The sequence below is a fragment of the Erpetoichthys calabaricus genome, chromosome 1 (genome assembly GCF_900747795.2).
Source record: "Erpetoichthys calabaricus chromosome 1, fErpCal1.3, whole genome shotgun sequence".
NCBI classification, from domain to species: domain Eukaryota; kingdom Metazoa; phylum Chordata; class Cladistia; order Polypteriformes; family Polypteridae; genus Erpetoichthys; species Erpetoichthys calabaricus.
Window position 1 is genome coordinate 69,223,938 of NC_041394.2, and position 22,973 is coordinate 69,246,910.

General features: G+C 39.4%; 1 protein-coding gene across 6 annotated transcripts in view; it reads left to right on the forward strand.

Moving 5' to 3' along the window:
• The first annotated feature begins 7,079 nt into the window (after nt 1-7,079).
• The window catches only part of col11a2 (collagen, type XI, alpha 2), a 167,326-nt gene continuing 151,432 nt past the window's right edge, over nt 7,080-22,973 (forward strand). For 3 of the 6 annotated variants that reach the window (XM_028801342.2, XM_028801348.2, XM_028801355.2), the window contains exon 1: nt 7,080-7,774. In XM_028801342.2, coding sequence (XP_028657175.2) covers nt 7,657-7,774 — 118 coding nt within the window. In that variant the 5' untranslated portion in view covers nt 7,080-7,656. The remainder of the gene's footprint in view (nt 7,775-22,973) is intronic. The other 3 variants (XM_028801364.2, XM_028801343.2, XM_028801371.2) reach the window with 1 other exon arrangement.

The following is a 22,973-nucleotide window of genomic DNA, read 5'->3' on the forward strand; positions in this document are numbered from 1 at the left end:
GCCACATAGCACACGAAACGGTACGCACACAAAGAAGAGGATTCAGACCCACGACACACAAACACCCCCTCCACTAACAGAGATAAAAAAAAAGTGAGGCAACGCGCCCCTAGCACACAAAAAAAAGAAGTCAGACGCGAGCGCCACACAAACCCATTGGACACGAAACGGGACAGACTACGGACATAGCACACGAAACATACACAAAAAGGAGGATTCGGACCCATGACCACACTAACATAAATAAGAAATGAGACACAAAGCCCCATTACTGAACGAACCATCCGTATTAAACATACGTCATCTGAACACATTCAGATTATGCAGCATAGGTCGATGTCATTACACTGATGCACTATTAACCGTTCAACCACAGAAAAGGCTCCATATTAACAGTGAGTGCGATCCTCCTTATTACTTATCCATATTTCTAATGCTGAAGAACAAACAAGTCATGAATTCACGATCACGGGTACAAAACGATACGGCTCGAGTGACGGGACCAAACACACGCACCCGCATGAAAAAAAACAATACACGTCGGCGCCTACAACGCGCTTCTGAAACCCAGGGGTTGGCGAGCGAAGCGAGCAGGGGGCGGAGCCCCCTAGTAAATACATAAAATATAAGTATCAAGAAATGGCAAAAAGAAAAATGAGCATCATGGTCACTTCCTATTTATCTTCTACAGTATGTGCAAATGTGCAGCTTTGCAATACTGCAAGAGAGTTTAAAAAATTCTTTGAGGAAATTGTTTATACTCATAATCACTCAAAATCAAATAAGAACTCTGGTACCATTGCTTATGTTTGATGTAAAAATGTTCAATTATTGCCTCACTTAATGTTCCTGTTCATAAAATAAGCCCTGAATTATTTTAAAATTAATTCAACACCGCACTCATTTTGTTACCTAGTGTTAATTAAACTATTTTAACGATGCCTCCATTACTGATTTCAGAGCCTCCATTGACTCCACGAAGATCACAGCATCCTTGGCAAAGTCAAGATCAATGAATCTCTCTTCACCAACAGACCAATAAGAGAGACTGAGCAAGGAGTCTGAGTGTCTGAGCTTGTGAGTGTCCTGGATAAAAACAATGACCTTTTGGGCACAGCCATCAGCAGTGTGTCTGTCTGCAGGGAGACCCCGTCGAGTAGTTAACTTACCTCAACATCAACATTCATGCCTCTGGAAACTCTTCCTATGAAGTCAGTACATGGACTGGGAGAGCATGGGGGGTCATGAGGTCGCTGGAAAGGGTTGTGTGGTACTCCTGATATCTTTGCAAAAGGGCAAAGGTCCAAGTCTTTAGAGTCTCGATGCTTCCTGTTTTTCTATATGGTTGCAAGACATGGACACTATTCAGTGACCTGAGATGAAGACTGGATTCCTTTGGTACTGTGTCTCTTTGGAGAATCCTTGGTTACCACTGGTTTGACTTTATGTTAAACTAGCAGTTACTCACAGAGTCCTGAATGAAGCACATTACTTGCAATGTGAAGGAGCGTCAGTTATGGCACTACAGCCATGTGGCCCAATTTCCTGAGGATGATCCGACTTGCAGCATTGTCATTGTTGAGGACCTGAACAGCTGGATCAGGTCAAGTTGATGCCCACGTAACACCTGGCTTGGTAGATAAATGGTCATTTCCAGAGGGTGGGACTGGACCTTGTGTCTGCCTTTGCCAACTGGCATGTGTTGTGTGTGTGGCAACGTGCTGTACCAGTGCATGCTCCCCAACTTGACCTGACCTGATTACTGGTGTGCGTGACTGAGTTGAATTGTCCATCAATTACTGTGTACGTCCAGTTAGCTGTTTCATCATTCTAACCCACTTATTCATTTTAGGTTGCTGTTCAGGGATTTTATCCAGGCAGCAATAGGCACAAGGGACTCCAAATCCATTGCTGGCCACACTCATGCACTCATTCAGACTGAGCCAACTAAAGAGCCACCAAATCTACCATTCACATCTTCAGATGAGAAATACTGTAATTATACAGTATGGGTATTTATGGCTACTAAAATAACATAACATTCTCAAACCAGTCTGATCCAATTCAGGGTCATGCTTCATCTTGTTGTTTAAATTGTTTTGTTTTTCCCTTTTGGATATTTGTAGAGCATTATGTTAAGATACTCACCAAATGATAACTGCAGTGGGGCAAGAGATGACTCTAGGTGATACCAAAAATAACTGGGGTGCTGACCAGGCAGAATCCCATTTAATAAAAAAAAGAAATTCCTAACTGAAAGGTGTGCATGGTGGCACTGCAAGGATCAGCAAGTTGCTCTTGTGTGAATATCTCCAAGGTACCTGTGTGACCTTCCTTGTGGCTTGTCAGGTTTGAATTGAGATGCCATCTACCAGATGTGTCCCTCCTTTATATCGTTGGACCAGAAGGGGTGGGGTGTAGTGTTCTTTAGGCTGAAGTAGAGACACAACTCAGAATGATGTTTCTAATGCTGTTTATTTACTAACCCTGTTCAACTAACGCTCCGTACCGCGTTCAATACCACACCCTTCCCTCAAGACGTCATACGTCCTAAAAGATGCAGACCATAGTATTCAATATCTGAACATAAAATAATTGACAAAAGCATTACTGAACATCATACACAACATGGGGCTTCTTTGGCTCTGTTGCCCTTAAAGAGAGGTTTCTCAAGGCTGTTAGGGAAAATGGAGACAAGTCTGTTAGCAACAGCGCCCTCTTTTGTCCCGGGGTGGTACCACATATTTTAAGTGAGCCCAGAAGGTGATCTTCTGAAGTGTATGAGTGACATGATGCATAAAATATAGGTTAGTGAAACAATTGTTAGGGTTGTAGCCTCACATTCTAGGTATGAATACTAGAGAGACTGCATGTTGTCCTCCTCTTCAATGGGCATTCTGATCTTCTTCCTCAATCCCAAAGACTTACGTGTTGATTGGTGATTCCTAAATTGGTCCAATATGAGCCTGAGGTGTTTCCAGGGTTGGCACCTGCTTTGTGGCCAATACTGCCCAGATAACCTCCAGCCCTCTATGACCCTAATTTGGACTGAGTGGGTGTCAGAATGTTAGGTTACGATGTTAATGTTTTAAATGGAGGCTGCTCAGAGTGTTCATGCTTTTGATAACTTGTCTGCAGAATTAAGAACAAGACATAATATTTAAAATTTAAAGGTAATTTGAAGCATGCATACTATATTACATGTTGATAAGATATGCAATACTATCAGCATTAGATTTCAACAGGATGAACAAAATGTCAAGAGAGAATCATTATGTCTTTACCATTTTCTATGCATACATTCCTATCTATGATAACCATTGATTAATTCAGTATGGCAGGAACTCTACTGTGGAAGTGTAGCCTAAGGAATAGGTAAGCGCTCAAACTGTTTGTGTTCCACAAGAGTATTTTTCTTGATTGATATGCATATTTGTGATTTAAAGTTTTTTTTTCAACCTCTGTTTGCATGCTATTAAGTGAGACAATTCTTTCACAGTGCTCTCTGTGTAGTTCAGTTATCCAGCTCTGTCCACACAGAAAGACAATTTATACAAAGAAATTGGAGGTCACTAAAGTCCTTTCAGAGATTGCCGGTCATCAGACTGTGTCATGACTAGCACATTGGGAGAGCGGGTGATTAATACGTATCAACGGATTAGTACATAAGTGCTGGAATGCAAAGCCATACAAGCAGGTCAGGTCTCTCTGCCTAATGCTCTGTGCCATGCTTGGTCAATTTCTACAGGACATCCGAACTACACCCTGTACAGCTTGTTAGGGTAAAATCTATTTTACATATTGCAAAGCCTATCTCTCCATCCATCCAATATCACATTTCCATTTTATGCTCACCATTACAGGGTGTTGATGCCTATGTTGAGTCAAATCATCAAGTCTGTATTGTTGCAATTGATCCAGGGATAATTCCTTTATGATGTTGGCTTGTCCTTCAATCCTTTGAAAGCTTGTAGTTGAAGTGAAATCTGAATTTAAATATAGGTGGGTTCACGTGAGCTTCCTCTGTGCATTCCAATTGCCATCCAAAATTACAGAGACGTAAAGTCAAATGAATTGGTGAGTGTTGGTGTGATGGAGTCATGCAATTGATTTTCATTACAGCGAGTGTTAGCTTCTGTGCATTCTTGGATGGGAAGATAAACCCTACAGCCTTTGATTCTAAAAATTCCATTCAGAAATAGATGAAATCTGACGTTTTACCGTGTGGTTCAGAAGAATGGAGACTTCAGCATGAAAATTAATTTTATTATGATTATCTGAGTCTCACTGGACTAGTGAGTTTATTTTCTTGTCAGATGAGGCGACAAAGTATTGCATTGGTTACTGCTAGTCAGTGCTTGTTGGCCAGAGGTCACCGGTTGTCCATATCAGCATCTCTGTGTTCTACTGTTGGAATACTGAACACTTCACTCCCACAACCAGCCCATATTTAGAAAAACACTCTGTCTCCTCGTACCAAGCTTTTGCACCCCCACTCCCCTTTCCACTATATCAGTGGGATTTTGGACTTCCAAGGGGAACACGACTGTCTGAAATTGTTAAAATAGTGATCGGCCAAAACATCATGGAGTGCCACCAGTTCTTATTGTCCACTTCACTAAAAGGTACTAGTACTTCAAAACTCAAGAAGACTAGCTTTGTGAAGTCTGCATGTTCTTCCTCTGTATGTGTTTACTCCAGTATTCTTTCCACATCCAAAAATGGGTGTAAGAATAATTAGTGACCTAAACTGGCTTGGTATAAATGGGTTTAGGGGTTTGTGTGTGTGCGTCAAATGATGAACTTGTGCCACACTCAGGGCTAATTTCTGCCTTGTCTTCAGTATTACAGCATCTATGTGCTTCAGCCTTCCTTGATTGAAATTATATTGAAAATGAACTAATGAATAGAAATTTTCAGTCTTATAAGCCAAAAAAATCTGTGAGTTTAAATCTAATACTTGGTCACCTTGTCCATGTGTTTTTGAGGACACTCCAGTTTTCATTCCAAATTATGAAGGATGTGCAGATCAAGTGAATTGGCCATTCAGTATTGTATATGAGAATGAATGTGTGTGTAGGTGTGTGTCCAGACCAGTGTTAGTTCCTACTTGCTTCCTTTGATGGTAGGATAGGCTCAGGCCCCCATGACCATGAAATGGATTAAGTGGGTTTGAGAATGTTACATTATGTCATGGTGCAGTGGTAGCGCTGCTGTATCACGGTAAGGAGACCAAGATTTATATCCAGGGATCCCTCTGCATGGAGTTTGCATATTCTCCCTGTGTCTATGTGGGTTTTCTCTGGGTGCTCTAGTCTCCTCCAACTGTCCCAAAAAATGCAACTTATGTGAAATGGTGATGCTAAATTGACCCTAAGGTGTGTTTGATGTGTGTGTGTGTGTGTATGTTTGCCCTGCGTTGAACTGCCACCCTATCCAGGGTTTGTTCCTGCCATGCATCCTGTGCTTGATGGGATAGGCTTTACCTCATACCTCAAAAAAATGACATAATATTATATGCCTTGGGTGTCACAGTGGCGCAGTGGGTGGCGCTGCTGCCTCACAGTTAAGGACACCCGGGTTCGCTTCCTGGGTCCTCCCTGCGTGGAGTTTGCATGTTCTCCCCGTGTCTGCGTGGGTTTCCTCTGGATGCTCCGGTTTCCTCCCGCAGTCAAAGACATGCAGGTTAGGTGGACTGGCGATTCTAGGTTCCACCAGGTTAGGTGGATTGAACCTAGTGTGTGATTGGTGTGTGTGTGTGCCCGCCCTGCGATGGGCTGGCACCCTGCCCAGGGTTTGTTTCCTGCCCTGTGCCCTGTGTTGGCTGGGATTGGCTCCAGCAGGCCCCCGTGACCCTGTAGATAGGATATAGCGGGTTGGATAATGGATGGATGGATTATATGCCATGTTGTCAAACAAATACCAGGGATCCAATTCTAATTAGAAATAAATAATGAAATTAGACCAATGAATATTACAGACTTTAAATTAAATGATTGTTCCTACCTTTTATCCAATGCTTGCAGAGATAGGCTGCACCTGCCCTGTGACCCTGCCATGGATAAGCAGATTAAGAAAATGGATGGATGGATGGATATGCATACTGTATATGCACCTCTCCCATACTGTATATGCACCTCTTTTAATAAAAAATCCATCCATCCATTTTCTTATACCGGTAAATGTAAAGCTGGACCCTGTCTCTGCAACACAAGATCCAAGACAGGAACAAACCTGGGTCAGATACCAGTCCAAAGATGGCCAGCATTACACACACACACCAGTTTTTAGTTGTCAAGCAAACTAACGTGCATGTAGGAAGTAAAAGGAAACAGAAGTACATGTGGGAAGATCACATTGATATGAGAAAAAAATTAAAAAATCAACAAAGACAGCAAGCCCAGGTCTGTAGACCTGTAGGACAGAAGCACAAACCAATGTGTCAGCAATCCATCCATTATGACAAACAGCATTAATGGAATTAGCACAACCGCGTTTTAGAATTAATATCAATGCTATGAGATAATTTTTATTGATAATGTGCATTCATGTTGAAAGATCACTAAATGCCATAGTCTCCTCAATTCTTGAATAAAGAATAAGATGTCAAATTATAATGCATCGTAGACGTCCTGTCAGCACACTTTATCAGTTTATTTCAAATGTGACCGTCTCTAAGATAAACAAATGAAGGGCTGTGAGTTTACTTTAATGTAATATGACTGAAAGTGTTAAAAGTGGTTTGAGTAATTAGTACTTTAACATGTTTATTGTAATTTGATAGAAACGTCAGTACAAATGTAAAAATTACTTTTCAAATACCCCGCTATACTTAAGTATATTCGGCTGGTTGGGTGCTATTCTCACAGTCTGGGCGCAGGCTGACACACGGACCAATGAGCTCGCTGGAGGCGGAGCTCGTCTTCACTGTACAGACACACTACGTTAGAAGAAGTGAAGCGGAGGGGTGGGGGCGCAATTTAGGAGGCCCGTGATTGGCTGGTGCTTTTCCTTCAGTGTGGGCCCTGCGGGCGCTACAATGTGAGCCAGGTGCGCCTGTACTCCTAGGTTCAGTCAGTCAGCTCCTTCGCTGACGACCCTGAGATTGAGATAAGCAGGGAAACAGGAGGAAAAGGGGGATCGGAGGTGGAGAGGGACAGAAAGAAAGGGAAAGTGGAAAAGACCGTAGCGGGTTTAAGCTTCTGGTCAAAGCAGAGGAAGCTGAAGGGAGGGAAGGTAAATGGGTCACTCGGATTTGCGCAGCTCTACTGCACAAACTTGAACTTAAAAAGAGCCGGACTCACGTTTTGCACACTCTCTCTCCCACTCCCACACACACACTCACACACACACACACTATCATTGAGTAAAGAGAGACAGAGTGAGACAGGGAGGGAGGGAGAGAGGGAGACTCGTTACAGTTTAGTCTCTCTCGGGTCCATCAGCTCGAGCCGCACGGACGCGAACCTCCTGCTCAATGGGGCTTTAGAATAATTTGGAATAAAACAACGTCTCTCTTTTTGCACATTATATATAAAACATATCACTATAGTTATTATTAATTTATTTTCAAAATTCCAAACAAATAAGACCTACCTGTATCGTCACAGTGCAGTAATTTCCTATTACTGACAAAACACTGTGAGAATAGTCACTATGGATTTGCAGAATTTTTCGAATCGGAAGAAACGGCGACCATGGCTCACGGACCTAAGCCTGTCTTCTTGGTTAGCCTTGGCGTTGATGCTCTGGCAAGCAACTCCGTGTCATGCAGGTAAGCAAAAGTGACAGTTTTTCTTGCTACTATTTTTATATTAAACAGTATGTTTTATGTTTAAAACATGAATTAATCTTAAAATAAACCTATGAAGTCTCGTTAGACAGCGATGGCATTTGTCCTGTACGGTGGATGCTGTCCTTACTGTAAAAGTGGAAACTGAGTTTCGAGGATGCTTTGCAAGGTTCTGTGATGGATATGCTTCATTTTACACATAATGCCGTTTACTTACGCATGAATATGCATTTATATTTTCTGAAGTATGATTTAAAAAAAATATTAAAATGCACTTCGACGTGCTCTTCATGAAGCACTGATGTCAGGTGAATGGCTGCATCGATCAAGGGATTAGCCGAAATCATTTTAGCATATGCAAAACACCTTCTAACAGATTAGTATATCATAAGTTATAACTTTAAATGCATTACTTCTGCAGAATCACTTTAAGCCTTGGTGCAGATTCGGTAGCGATAACTGAAATTCACGATGAATTAACGTGTCTTCTGTCACATCTTTCATATGACACTTTTACCACAGGTTGTTTTTCATCTTCTCTCTCTTTAATTTTATTTACTTCTATCTGCCAGCAGATAGAAAGAAGCTCTTATGTCCCATCACTAGATATAAAGTACAGGAATAACTTCATCACTGAAAAGTACAGGAATAACTTCATCATTGAAGGGCTAAAATACCTGAATTCTCACTTTCACCGAATACAGGATGTTATATTTTGGGCACAGCTGCAAATTCCTGAACAAGTCTTTGTGACAGCAATGGGCTCTGGTACTTACGGCGTATTTATGCAAATGTGTGCAATAAACCGTCTGTGACATACAAATAAGATACACTCACCTGGAAATACAGTACAATTTGAGTCATTTCTTTTTAAACATCTGCTTGTAATTGTATTAATCACCAATAGCTGTTTGGGTACACCACCGCCCCTTATGATTTTTAAACACAACTGACGATTTTAGGTTGGTGCCGACTAAGGGGCGGCACGTAAGTACGTGAGTGTGCCTTGCATTGGATGGCGTCCAGTCCAGGGTGGGTTCCTGTCTGGTGCCTGTTGCTGCTGACTTTGACTCCCCGATAAATAAATGCGCACAAATTGTTTATACCGTATATGCAGTCTTTTATGTGAGGACTCGATCAAAGCAGAATCACTTTTAATTTTAATACCTATATTCATTTGCATGTTAAATTATTTACTAAATAATACTAAGGAAGCAATTACTTTATTGTTTTAGAATGATTTTAAAAATGAAAAAAGAAATCCAAAGTATGGAGAAGTACGCCAGCTAGGACGAGGGGTTCCCTTTTTAGGTTTGTCAATCAAAGCTCCGCTGTCTGTCATACACAGAGAGCCTTTCAGCGGCTTTTCACGTCTCCCATCATCTCTCACCAACTTGCGCCTCCGAATAAAGCCGCTACTGTGCGCTGTTGTTTGCGCAGCTCTGTGACAAGAAGGAGGGACGAGGTGGTTTGAGGAGCCGTGACGAGGTGATCTCGGCCGGGAGGCCCCAAGGTCGTGCCAGAAATGCCTTTTCTCCGTCGCGGTTCAGGAATGTGGCTCCTAACGGGCTACTGCCTTTCTTTTTAATGTGCCGACTCGCTGACTGACTGATTGCCTAGACGACTGACAACGTTGCGCCGCCTGTCGGTGATCGAAGGAGTTCTTTTGGCTAGCCATTTTCAAAGCCGCTCATTCTAATACTGGGTGGCGGGTGTCGACGTTGTCCTGACAGCTTCGGGTATAACGCAGTAACAAACACTGGACGTGGTCGGAGCCACTCATTTTTGTAGGCTATATAAAGAATTAAGCCGCAATTTATTTTTGATACATACACATTTTTTAGAAAGTAAAATGATCCTATAGTTGCATGAGACGATTCACGTATTCATTGAAGGAATTTCGCAGTATGTTTTAGTTTTATTTTTAGACAATTATAATGAAGCGTCAATTAAAACTGCAAATGACTTAAATTGTACAAATAAAGAATTCTGCCTACATTAGTCAACCTATCAACCAATAATATTTAACGTGCCTTTACAGTTGCCTTTACTGTGACTCGTTCTGAGAACACCCTCATTTCTAAAGGCATTGACTGATTCTTTGTCAGCTTAAAGATCTTCGTCGGCTGCGCACCATTATGCGTGACAGATCATGTAAACATGAAGGCGTCACGGTGGTATAGTGGTTAGTGCTCTTGTCCCACAGCTCCAGAGTACTGCATTGAAGTACTGAGTTGGTCACTGTGCGTGTGTGTGTGCGAGTGTGTTTACTGTATGTGCAGTATGCACACCATCTACGTGGCGTTTTCTCCGAATATTTCGGATGTCCCCAAAACGTGTGTGTTAGGATAATTGGCAGCCCAAATAGGCCCAATAAGAATATAGTTACGTAAACGTGCCTTGTGATGGACTGGCACCGAGTCCGGTGTCAGGGTTCAACACCTGTCTCATACTAGATGCTGTTTCGGTCCAAGCAACAGTGACCGGGATTAAACGGCTACGAAAATATAGATGATATAAAACGAGCACGAGACTGCTGGCTTCTTTACCCTTGTCTCCCATTCAAGAGGAGAAGAAAAGCTTCACGTTATGTATGCCCTGATCGTAAAGTTGTTGGGTATGGTGTTTCAAGATGATTTTTAAGAAGGTCGACAGTTTGATAAGTATATCGATTCTCAAAAATATCTAAAATGAAAGCCCAATATGCGCAGCATAGGTAGCTTACAACGTTTTCAGAAAAAAGTGCACAGCAAAGCCAAATAGTGGAATCCCACATTTGCTAATTACTTAGTGTTGCTAATTTATCCGATTGCATTTAATGACGCCTTTAACGGTAATAGAACAAGAAGATAGTGGGCCTTGATGTGGACTGGCGTCATGTCCATGGCTGGTCCCTGCCTCGCGCCCAGTGTTGTCGCTTTAGGTTCCGACAATGGCCAGACTTAATTGGACTATGGATATTGAGGATGTTACGTTTTAATGAATTAATTATAATTTAATGTGAAAACGTGTGGGTAAAAATGTTCGCTACGTGCGTGAGTGTCCCTTGCACTGGATGGTGTCCAGTCCAGGCTGGGTCCCTGTCTAGCTGCTGACTTCGACTCCCCACTAATGTTAAAAAGGTCACTTACACCCAGGCAGCACTTCTATTAGTCTATCCGTAGTGCTAAACAAGCTTAGAGGTTTTAGCAATAAACACAAGGGAAAAATCGACAGTATTTTTTTTTCTTGAGACTTAATCTCACCCCTTCCGCACTATTACTGGCATCAGGAATAATAAAAATGCATAAATTAATAATAGGACTATCTCTTCTTATCTTTAAAGACATTCAAGGGAGACGTGCTAGCGCTGTCCCAAACGATGCTGGGTGACTGTTTGATTGTCCTGATTTCGATTCCCTTCCCGTTCTCTGCCTTTGTGCAGATTACACGTCATCACCGTTCATTCCTTTTAACATTTAAATGTTAGGGTGACTTGCAAATTAGTGTGGGTTTGAGACGGACTGGCATCCTGTTCAGACCTTCCCTTCACCTTGACCCTGGGGTGCTATTCGCTGTCCAGTAATGATTAAAAACGGTAATATTAAATCAACGGCTAAATGGATTAAAGATTAGCCCTAGGGTTTATTATTATTATTATTATTACTTTATTATCTTGCCAAAATACCGCATTTGTACAACAGTTATGATTTCTGTCCGTACCTAGGAAATATTTTTACTAATCTGGCATCTGTTTTACGTAAATTTAAGGAAATCATAATCCTCATGGGAGCACTATACCTTAAATTTAACCAGTTGAAGATCTATTGTAGGTGATGAGTATTACGCAGGCGCTACATTTTTTTTCTGTAATTTAGGTGTGAAACATTTGTGTATGGAATGGTTAAAATTTACATCAAAGGACAAAAGATGCTAGGCTCATACTTTCAGATTCCCTCATATATTCAACGTATCCACGAACAATAAGAAGATATTGAAGAAAGTGTTCTTTATTTCCAAAGTACCCCAACTGGCCAATAGAGATCCGCTGTGCCTCCGTGTGACCACCCGATTGCATAACTCCTCCCAGGGCGTAAAGAAGGTGTGGCTCACAGGCCACGCCCAAACCTCTCCTTGCACTCCGTCTTTCCGGTCGACTCGCTCAGGTCATCACAAAGTGGAAGCTCACTTAACGCATTTTTTGGTGGGAAGTGGTTGTTAATTTTTGACGTAGCGTATCTTAAATAAACAGTTTATGAAAGTTGTGTTTTTATTTTTTGTGAATAACAATATTCACCAAGTAATGTGACCCAGAAAGAGTTCTGTATTAGAAATGGTAACACATTCTCTACAGATTGTGTTTTAGCGTGTAAAGCGTAAATAATAACATATTTAACATAACATAACATAATAACTGTATTGAAAAATTACGTTACTTGTGTTAAAATTATTAAGCGCATGAACTGTTTAGCGCTTAGTGGGGTCACTACAGGGGGCTTCATTCGCTGTATTTTAATGTTAAGGCTGTGAGTTGTGGCTGTTCTTGTTTTCTACCCAGTCTGCCATAAAAGTTGACGGTTTGTCTTGTAGATAGCAACAGCTGCGAATTTCACTTACTGCGTATCTTCTTACAATAGCTTAGCGTTGTATTATAACACATCTTCAATGATGCGTCCTCTTTTAATTTACTGCCACAATGTAAGGGAGAGCCAAAGTAACTTGTATAGTTCTGTTCAATCGTTTTGGAGCCTCCTACTGACAAACACCTCTTACTCCAGGGACTCAGTCTGTAGGGACTCGATGAGAACTAATGAAACTGTTGCGCCTTCATTTAAGCACAAAGATCTGTTCAAGTTATATTTATAAAAAGTACTGTATATGTCAATCTAAATGATTACATTTTCTAATAATGTAAATGCAGTAATTTGAGAAATTGTTCATTTTTGTACAATCCACTATAAACACCAGAATTAAAACTGGCCTTTAAACCAACAGAACATTGCAATTATACACATTTCCTCCAGATAGTTAAAATCTGAAGAATGTAAATTCTTCCGGATGGGAAATGCCTGTCTTTTGTGTGTCATTAATTGTAGACATGACAAACCATTTCATGGTTCTCTTTATTTTCAGCATTCCTTACTAAATTTTGAAACAGTCCTGATGATAATAAGGGAGCAGAACTGAACTTTCAGGGCTTTAGGAGTTCAATCTTTACTTTGTTTTTTATTGTCCCAGTGAGCTGTTCCTAAACAGTATATACAGTAAACCTCTATAGAGGTTGCAAAGGAGCAACAAACTGAGTAACTTTTCATTCTGAATTCATAAAGCTCAAAGTTTGGTACAGACTCTGCTTCACAGAAGACATTTCCTGAACAATCCTTTGACCTTTGGGCCAACCCTATAGATAGTCTATCCTTTCTGACTGGCCTTTAATTGTAATCAGTGAATCTTCATTTATATAAAGCGTTTTTTAGTAAACATCACTGAAAATGCACCTTATACGATTAGTTCACTGCCGGTTATTTAACACATACATTGTTAGAGTCAGGGGATGAACAGATTAAATATTTTTTTCCAAGATCACACAATGACCAGAAGGGAGATTTAAAACTACAACCTGACATATGTACCTCCATATGTCCACTAAGACAGAGTGACTGCTCCTGTAGTTACTGGAAAAAGAATGTTTTCTGTAATATGAACACATATTTACATTTCATAAACATATAAAAGAAAACATATTTTACTAAAATGTAAAGAATACCAATTGTTACACAAGCTATTTCATTCACAAGAAACACATTAGATTGAGTAAGAATGCGAGAAAAAATGATTGTTAGGCAAAAGTGAAATTAATGTAACAAATGATAACCAGTCTGTATACTGGCTGCCTTACTTAATCTGCAAACAAAGAAGGGGCAATTTTTTAATTTTATTTATTGCTGTAGAAACCTTTTACATCTAGATGAAAATTGCTGACAGTTTATTAGCAGTGAAATGGAAGCCCACCACTCAAAATTGAAGACATTAGATGTGAGGTCAGGGCACTTCTTCTGCAACTGAACTGTGAAGTTTTAAAATTTGTGAAGCAAAACCATACAACTAATAACTAATCTACATGTTTCATCTTTAGTGAATCGATTTGCTTTACTCAGATACTCATTACGAAATGTCTGAAATGATAATGAACAACATTACTACAATAGCAAAAGTAACAGTAGTGGTAACCTTTCAAGGTTTGGTTCTTGCCTTGCACACAATGCTGCTGGGACTGACACTATGCAAACCCTATTTAAGATGGTTTAGAAATATTTATGTGGAAATAATAATAATAATAATAATAATAATAATAATAAACTTTTAATCAGTAGCATAGTGTCATAAAACATAGAATCTGGTGCAAATATATCTGGATGAATTTCAGTAAACCAATGCTGAATGTTTATGAGGGCCATATTGGCTGTAGCTTCTGTACACAGATACATTTGACATTGATACGTTCAAGTTGCTTCTTTCTTATAACCTATTAAGCAACTAGATGATGGCTTGCCTTTTGTCAGATTGTCAGTGAGCTATGTGAATAATGGTGCATTTCTAAGCTCATATAAATATTTTGGCTCATTTTGTTATGGTGGGTTTCTTAAATTTCCTGGATATTTAAAGTACACCGTACTGTGCCTGGTTATCTTCAAGCAATCAACTTGTGATCTGAAATGACTCACCTGATATTCCATTTACGTTTCTGGTTCAGTGTAGCCATAACAATTTTTTTTTATATAAGTATTATTTCACATGATCCACGTGGTATGTAGGGAGTATTATATTATCTAGTCTCCCAAACACATCCTCTGGCATGATTTGTAACAATAACATGAAGCCTCTTCATTTAAGTCCATTTGTCTCAGTAAGAGAGCCAGCCACCTCACTCTTTCAAGGAAATCAAATTCTTAACTGTCTCTAAAAGTGAGCTCTCATACTAATGGGATACATTTTCTGTCTCCTCGGCTCCCACTGGCTGAATGAACAGTGCCTGCAGTCAGACTCAAGGATGGAAATAGTGTGCCGCGTTTCCCAGCGTGAAATCTAAACCACACGGCCATTCCTCCTCAAAGACTTGCAGTCACAATAAACCCCCCGAGATGCTATCCTGCTCCTGCTCTGCAGGCCGGCTTGGACCAGGCGGTTGTTTTTATTACTGTTAAAATTTCCGTTTGGCAAAGTGCATTCAACCTTCAGCTTTGGTGTATTTTTTTCTCCTGCTTTTGCATTCCTGTTTAGAAAGAGCTTTTTGTGATGGGATAGTACAGAATTGTGCATTGAAGAAAAAATGAGCTAGGCTGAGTCAAATGTATTTATTTGAAGAGGAAAATCTGCACAGAGAGGTCTTATGGATTATAAAAATCCTTATTATGCTATTTTTAAAAATCAGTGTTGGGCGTGGTAAGGGAAACACTTTATCTTAATATAGCTATCTATATAGTTATCAGGAAATAGCGAAAACATAAACTCTGACAGATTGATCGTAATTAAAATGAATGGCCTGTTTCTGTGTGGGCTTCGTCATTCAGGAGGTCTTTGTGTACCAGTGGATGGACTGCAGGATAAGTTATTGGACTGGAAATCATTCCCATTATCTCTTCCTGTGCATGCGTTTTAACTTGACCATATCCAATTCTGTAAAAACTGTTGTATAAAGTGCCCTAATATTCACCATTTCTAAAATAGTTATACATCATCTGGAGTGTAGGATGACTGTAACTGCTGCTAACATTTCACAGACTTCATAACTCATTTATCCCACACACAATCAAGGAGAGTAAGATGTTAAACCTGGGTAGACCTGTTGTGTAGACAACAGCAAGTACACAAACACCACAACATCAGAGCAGTTAAGCAGGACCTCTCGACCTAACATTTCAAGTGGAAATTCCTGGGAGAATTTCATTTGAACACAGTGAGTGGACACAACCCCTGCACAGGAGGTATAATAGGCCATATTCATCTAGAACAACACTCAATAGATTCCTGAAATGCAAGACTCACATCAACAAGATAGTGGCTAAACTGAAAACCCAAACTTGAGCCGGAAATTGGCTTAGACTTCTTGGAGAGCATCTGCCAGTTGCTTTTGAACATTTTCCTTGGCTGTAGTGCACTCAGCAGCAGAACATTGTGCCCCCATATGGCTCAAAGCACTCATCATCTGAACACATTCATCTGAATACCACCATGAGATCTGTCATGGGCACCTTGCACTCAACACTTACTGAGTGGTGTCCTGCCCTTAGTTGCATTGCCCTGCCACATCTCTGGATAATAGAAGCTTTACCCTGTTGTATGACAAAATAATGAAGAATGATGAGCTTCCTGTCCGAAAGGGCATCCTCAGTTCTTCACCAATTCGATTAAAATCAAGAAAACCATTGCTTGACATTGCAGAACAACTTGCTGCGATAGACTTCAATCTGCAACAAACATGGATGGAAGCCAGGGCTAATAGCAACTGAAATAACACCATCTTTAACAGCACAATGATGAGTGACCATTCAAGAGACTTCCAGTTGCTGCGTAAAGCATGGTGGAATCTCAACTGACTTAAAACAAAGCATGGATGGTGCAGTGTAGCAAAGGTTAAATGGGCTCCTAGTTGCATCTATTCACATTTGGAACAGACAACTGACTACATATTGTTGGATTGCCCCATGTTATCATATTGGGTCAACGTGAACAACATTGTCAGTCTAAAGGATGAAGCCACTGTTTGGTTTAATCATTTAAAATTGGGAAGAACTAAATTTAAATCATTATGTATTCATTTGTTTTATTCAATTTTTGTAAAATCCATACGATAAAAACAAAAAGTCTATGATCAGAAAGAGCTGTTAGGCAGCAGTACTACAGTATTGACCACATCTAGATCAACCTTCCTAAAGAAAGAGTCTCCCCTGATTTTAATAAACCATTTTGTCCCACCCTCAGCCTATTTTCTAATTCCCTTTATCAAAAGATCACGTCAAACCACTTAAAAAAGTTGTTAAATGATTAAAACAAACGCAAAAGTAGGGAAACATTTGCTGTTCATTGTGACAAGGTTTGTTTTTAGGCAGTCACCGAGGATTAGCGTAATTACAGGCCACTCTGCCAACACACAGTAATTTTAAAGCCTGCATGGTTCTTAGTGACACTCTGTAGATTATTGACTGCTGGCTGCTGCCTTGTAGTTGAAACCCCATTCTGTATCCATTTACTGTAAATATAGTAGCTAAATTACAACTTTCTTTGCCCTGCTGGTTCAAACACAAGGACTTGAATAGGAAAGAGAAACATGCAGCCATTTAAATTGAGTGCATATGCCACCAGTGATTAGACTGGGGTTGTATGTGGGTGTTTCTTCCAGTTTTTTTCCTCTGTGCAGCCATGTGTACGGAAAAAGAGAAAAAAAAGCTTCTGTTTAATTAGAAGATGCTTGCTAGTGAATTTCAATTATAACCCTGTTTATATAAAGTGTTCTAAGTAGGCAAGCCTCAGTGAAAGGCGCCATAATTGATGGACGTCTGTGAAGTAGTAGAATAATTACTACCATAAAAATGAAAGAAATAAACAAATCTGCTTACTGAGAGAGTTGCCATAAACTAAAGTAAGCAGAAACCAAAACAATTTTCTATATATTTATAAAATAATCAATGAATATTAAAGAAAATATATAATTCCACTCTATGATATTTTAATAAGGCAAAAACAATTTTTATAAAAAAAACATTTTTATAGAGAAAAGTATTGTGCATAAACTAAACAACTTCTCAAACCCACTCACTTAGGATTACAATAAAAGAAGTAAACAAAATTCAATATATATGTAAAAACAAAAGTTAGGTGCTCACTTATATGGAATTATATATTTTTTTTCATATTCCTTGATTATTTTGTAAATATATACAAACATGTCTGTGGTGCCACAATGAGAGTTATCTCAATTTCTTGATTTACTGAAATTATTAAGTAGCAACCTTTCCCTTCTGAATTGCATCATTTCTTTTTGGAAATCATGTATCTGACCTGAAATCAGTTTTAAAATTGTAAAGGCTTTCTACAATTAATACCACTGGCTTGTAATGTACTTGTCAAAAGTAGAGGGTGTAATTAGTTATTAGTTATTACATTGTAGCTTCACCTAATATGAGCTTCAGGACTGCTTTATCAAGAAAGAAAGAAAGAAAGAAAGAAAGAAAGAAAGAAAGAAAGAAAGTGTTTTTTGAATTTTGAATTGAAATTTATTAACTGGGGCGGCACGGTGGCGCAGTGGGTAGCGCTGCTGCCTCGCAGTTGGGAGATCTGGGGACCCGGGTTCACTTCCCGGGTCCTCTCTGTGTGGAGTTTGCATGTTCTCCCCGTGTCTGCGTGGGTTTCCTCCGGGCGCTCCGGTTTCCTCCCACAGTCCAAAGACATGCAGGTTAGGTGGATTGGCGATCCTAAATTGGCCCTAGTGTGTGCTTGGTGTGTTTGTGTGTGTCCTGCGGTGGGTTGGCACCCTGCCCGGGATTGGTTCCTGCCTTGTGCCCTGTGTTGGCTGGCATTGGCTCCAGCAGACCCCCGTGACCCTGTGTTCAGATTCAGCAGGTTAGAATATGGATGGATAAGTAAAGGAAACAAATAAAATCCCAAATCACCCAAAAAAAAGAAACACATGACAAATGAGAAAAATCAACTCATTATCATCAAGTTTACAAATGAACACACCACACACTCGGCGGCCAAACAGATGTTGATGGCATGGTGTCTGTGTTAGAAATCTTTCAGAGGGTGTCATCGGCAAAGGTAAATTGGAAGAAGAGCTCTGCAATATTGATGGAGAAATGGAGCGAGATCTCACCTAAATTGTCTTTGGGACTCTAGTGGACGAAAGGAGGCCTGAAATATCTTGCCGTTTACCTTGGAGATGAGGCTTTTAAAGAAAGAAAGAAAGAAAGAACTTTTGAATTTTGAAAAGTACTTTATTAATCAGGGCATCACGGTGGCGTAGTGTTAGCACTGCTGCCTTGCAGTAAGGAGACCTGGGTTCCTGTGTCTATGTGGGTTTCCTCCCACAGTCCAAAGACATGCAGGTTAGGTGCATTGGTGATCCTAAATTGCCCCTAGCGTGTGTTTGGTGTGTGTGTGTGTGTGTGTGCCCTGCAGTGGGCTGGCACCCTGCCCAGGGATTTGTTCCTGCCTTGCACCCTGTGCTGGCTGGGATTGGCTCCAGCAGACCCCCGTGACCCTGTGTTAGGATATAACAGGTTGGAGAATGACTGACTGACTGACTTTATTAATCGATACTCAACAAATCATTTGGAATATTGAAATAAAGTAAACAAAGAATCCCCCAACTCACCCCAAACAGAAAACTCATTATCTTCAAGTTTACAAATTGCCTCATGAACACATCATTTTTCCTCAAAAGAATTCATATTTGCAGTCATTCTGTACAATTTCCATTCCAAATACACCCTGGCTTTTACAAGTCCATGAAATGTTTTTATCAGGTCATGTTGTTTTTTTGATTTCACTTGCTCTTTTCTGGATTTATAAATGGACAGCTTGGCCTTTCCAACAAGGAAATTTCCAATCTGACATTCATCTTGATTATTTTTATTTCCATTAAAATCATAAACAAATGAATAATTATTAAAAGGCAAGTTAAGAGTGCTAAAAAGAGAGTGAAGAACATTTAGAAGAGGCCGAAGCCTACAACAGAAAAATAAAAAAACAATGGAAAATGGTCTCAGACATTTGTCTACGAGTGAAGGATCAAGCAGTGAGACACAGGGATTAACAGCAATGATGCCGTGCAATGCACGGCAATGCAAATTGAAGGAAAGAAATAAAGATTTATTGTTAAAAAGAAAATATTCACATCAGTGTATTACAAACGTGTTTCACTAGTTTCAGTAATACCACTGACAGTGTTACCAATGCCCTTTTTAACATAAGTGACTTCATTTTTATATACAACCTTTCACAGTATCAATATAGTATCAATATCGTGAGAATAACAAGGTGTACCAAATAATTCATCTGACAAAATTTATTTATATAGCACATTTTCATACAAAAAGTAGCTCAAAGTGCTTTACATAATGAAGAGAAGAAAAATAAAAGACAAAATAAGAAATTAAAATAAGACAACATTAGTTAACATAGAAACATGTTACATAGAACATAGAAACATGACATACACAACATATTGGTAATTGTCCACAAAGTCAACAATAGAGAAAATCCTAATGAACTAACAAACATGGTGACTGAAACATTTATGTTACAGCTGAAATAATCTTTGAAATGAACCGTTATTAAACATCTAGGAGTCCGTTCATTTTTGAGTTTCTGTTTCCTCTTATGGAGCCATGATTTAGCACTATTGTTGAGCCTACTGCAGGGTGCACAAATCCATACTCACTCATACTGAAATATGTGCTTCTTTGGGGAGTATGAAGAAACCAAAGTACTGAAGGAAATCCAACATGGACAGATGAAAAACATGCATCCTCTACACAGACAGGCCAGATATTCACCCCAGGTCTATAGAACTATAAAGTTCCAAAAGCTAGCCACTGTGCCACTGTGTTGGCTAACCATCAATACATTGTCCTAATTGCATGCATTTCTTGTAATGGCAATAAACATCTCAACAAACTGAACAATAACACTGCAGAAAACCGTAACAAAAAGGTGTATTCCTAAGTTTAAAACCAGGGAATTTAAATAATTTGCCAGAGTGTCAAATCTCTTGCCAGTCTGGGATGTGAAATTTAAGATCTGAGGTTTTGGCTGAAATCCAAACTTCTGGTCTAGGGAGCTGCCAATGTGAGTGTTGTGACTGGGAAGAGATATAGTAATAAAATATATCTATCCAAGCATTTTAAATCCAGTTATTGTTTCTGGGTAATGAAGTCAGTCTCAGCAACATCAGGTGCAAGGCAACTGACTAGGATGACAATCCACCACTCAGTCACTCACACGCACTTAAGTTATACCCGGTCACTTAAGACAGACCAGTAACCTTATTTTGTACATCTTCAATAAATGTGGGTTGAAGTGCCCATATAAAAAATCCTCTCTGGACATGGAAAGAGTATGCAGTCTCTACACAGTAGATGATTTGGTGGAGATGAAAATCCAGTCAAGTGTAAAACAAAATTTGGCACAATTCATATTTAAGTGTGGTCTTAGCCATTAAGGCGACACTCCCATCTCTTGTAGTAACAAGACTGGTTTATCTGCCTTTAATGTTGTGGTATAGTATAGAATTTTAAAATATCATTTTTTTGAATTTTTCTTTTAAAGTACAATGAGTATATAGAACTTTTCTTTTCAGTCTCTACTAAGTAGCTGTATTGAATCAGCTGGCAGATTGTCTCCACTTGATATGAAAACCCTCCAATAAGAGCTAACAATTCCTCACCTGGGCGGGGCTTAGCTACATAAAGGCCATTTGAGGACAGATATCGTTCAGCCTTGATGTTTTATTTATCTTTGTCAAATTAAATCATTTATTCTAGATCACAGCATTCCATTTTAATAAGGGTTTTAAAAAATAGATCATCACAGTGCAAATGTATAAGCTATAAGAATGATTGCAAACTATTAATTGTCCCATAGCTCTTTTTTTTATAGAAGATTTCATTTTGTTCGCATCTAAAAAGTTGCATTTTACTTATTTACTTGCCAATACATTCACTGCCTTAATATTTGCTTTCACTCGTATCTGACATGTTGAGAGGGTGCACAATTTGGCACAACGTGCTTCCCATTTGCTCACTTATATTCTGCTCATTCTGCAGTTAATGACTGCACGTCGACTTGATTTCCTTTAAAATGTTGGCTTTCTGGACCAGCGGCATTCTTGCATTCACTTTGATCTGCTCTAAAGTTCCTCTCTTACAGAAAAAGGTGGATGTTTATGAAAGGCCTTTTAGTTTAAACGGACTCGAGAGTTTTTTTTTATATCTACATATCAGTGTTTGAATTTATGTGCCTGTTATTTCTATAGAATTTTTTGGACTGAAGAAAGTAGAAAAAAATATTTTTGTTAAGTGTTAAGAAATTTTACAGGAGAGCAGCTACTTTGTAGACGAGTGTCTAGAGTTCTTCTCAATGAGTCTAATGGGAAAATGGAGACTGTTCACCACAAAGCCTGAAGCTGCTTATTTAATTCCAGTGTCACAGATGCAGATTCCTGGGTTTCAGTCTGGGCACTTTCTCTGTGCAGTGTGGAGTTTGGAGTTTGAACTTTTTCCCTTTGTTCAGACATACAGTAGATGCCTGTGCCAAGCCATGGGCCAATGCCCCACACAAGGGTGGCTCCTGCCTTGCACCAGCTGCTGCCTCTGGCCTCCATGAGCTTAAATGGTTTGAGTGAATTCAGAAATGAATGCAATGGACCTGTTTCTGAAGTTTGATAAAATATTGTAGAGTTCTTATCCAAAGTTTGTCAATGCCATGTTTTTATTTATTTTAGAATTTGCTGAATCAATCGCAATTTTTTTTTTCATACATTAATCATTAAACCATCCCTGGAAGGCTTGCTGGTCCATAGCAGGGTACATCTATACCCTCATACTGAACCAGTTTAGAAACATCTTTTAAATGAACCTGCATGTTTAATTTATGAGAGGCGAGACTTGGAGTATCCAGAGAAAGTCCAAATGCAAACGAGGAAAACATACAAACTCCACACATGTAGAGCACTGGCCGAGACTTGAAACCCACCTACTACTTCTAGTTGTATTTGATAGGGTTTGTATTTTTTTATTCCTTTCTTACTATCTGAATAGATAGATAGATAGATAGATAGATAGATAGATAGATAGATAGATAGATAGATAGATAGATAGATAGATAGATAGATAGATAGATAGATAGATAGATAGATAGATAGATAGATAGATACTTTATTAACCCCAAGGGGAAATGGAAATCACTTGCACCTTTGGGACTAAACAAAACTGAGGCTTTATCCACATTGCTATATTTTTGTTTAAAAACACATACTGTATATTAATCTGCGTTTTTGCCCTTCATCCACACTATTCCTGCATTTTTAATACCTGAAAATGGAGACTTTTGAAAATGTTTTCCAGATTCGTATATTTCTGAAATGCCAGTTCAGCATAGCAGATGTGAATGGGTGAAAATAAAAGAGTTTTGAAAAAGTCAC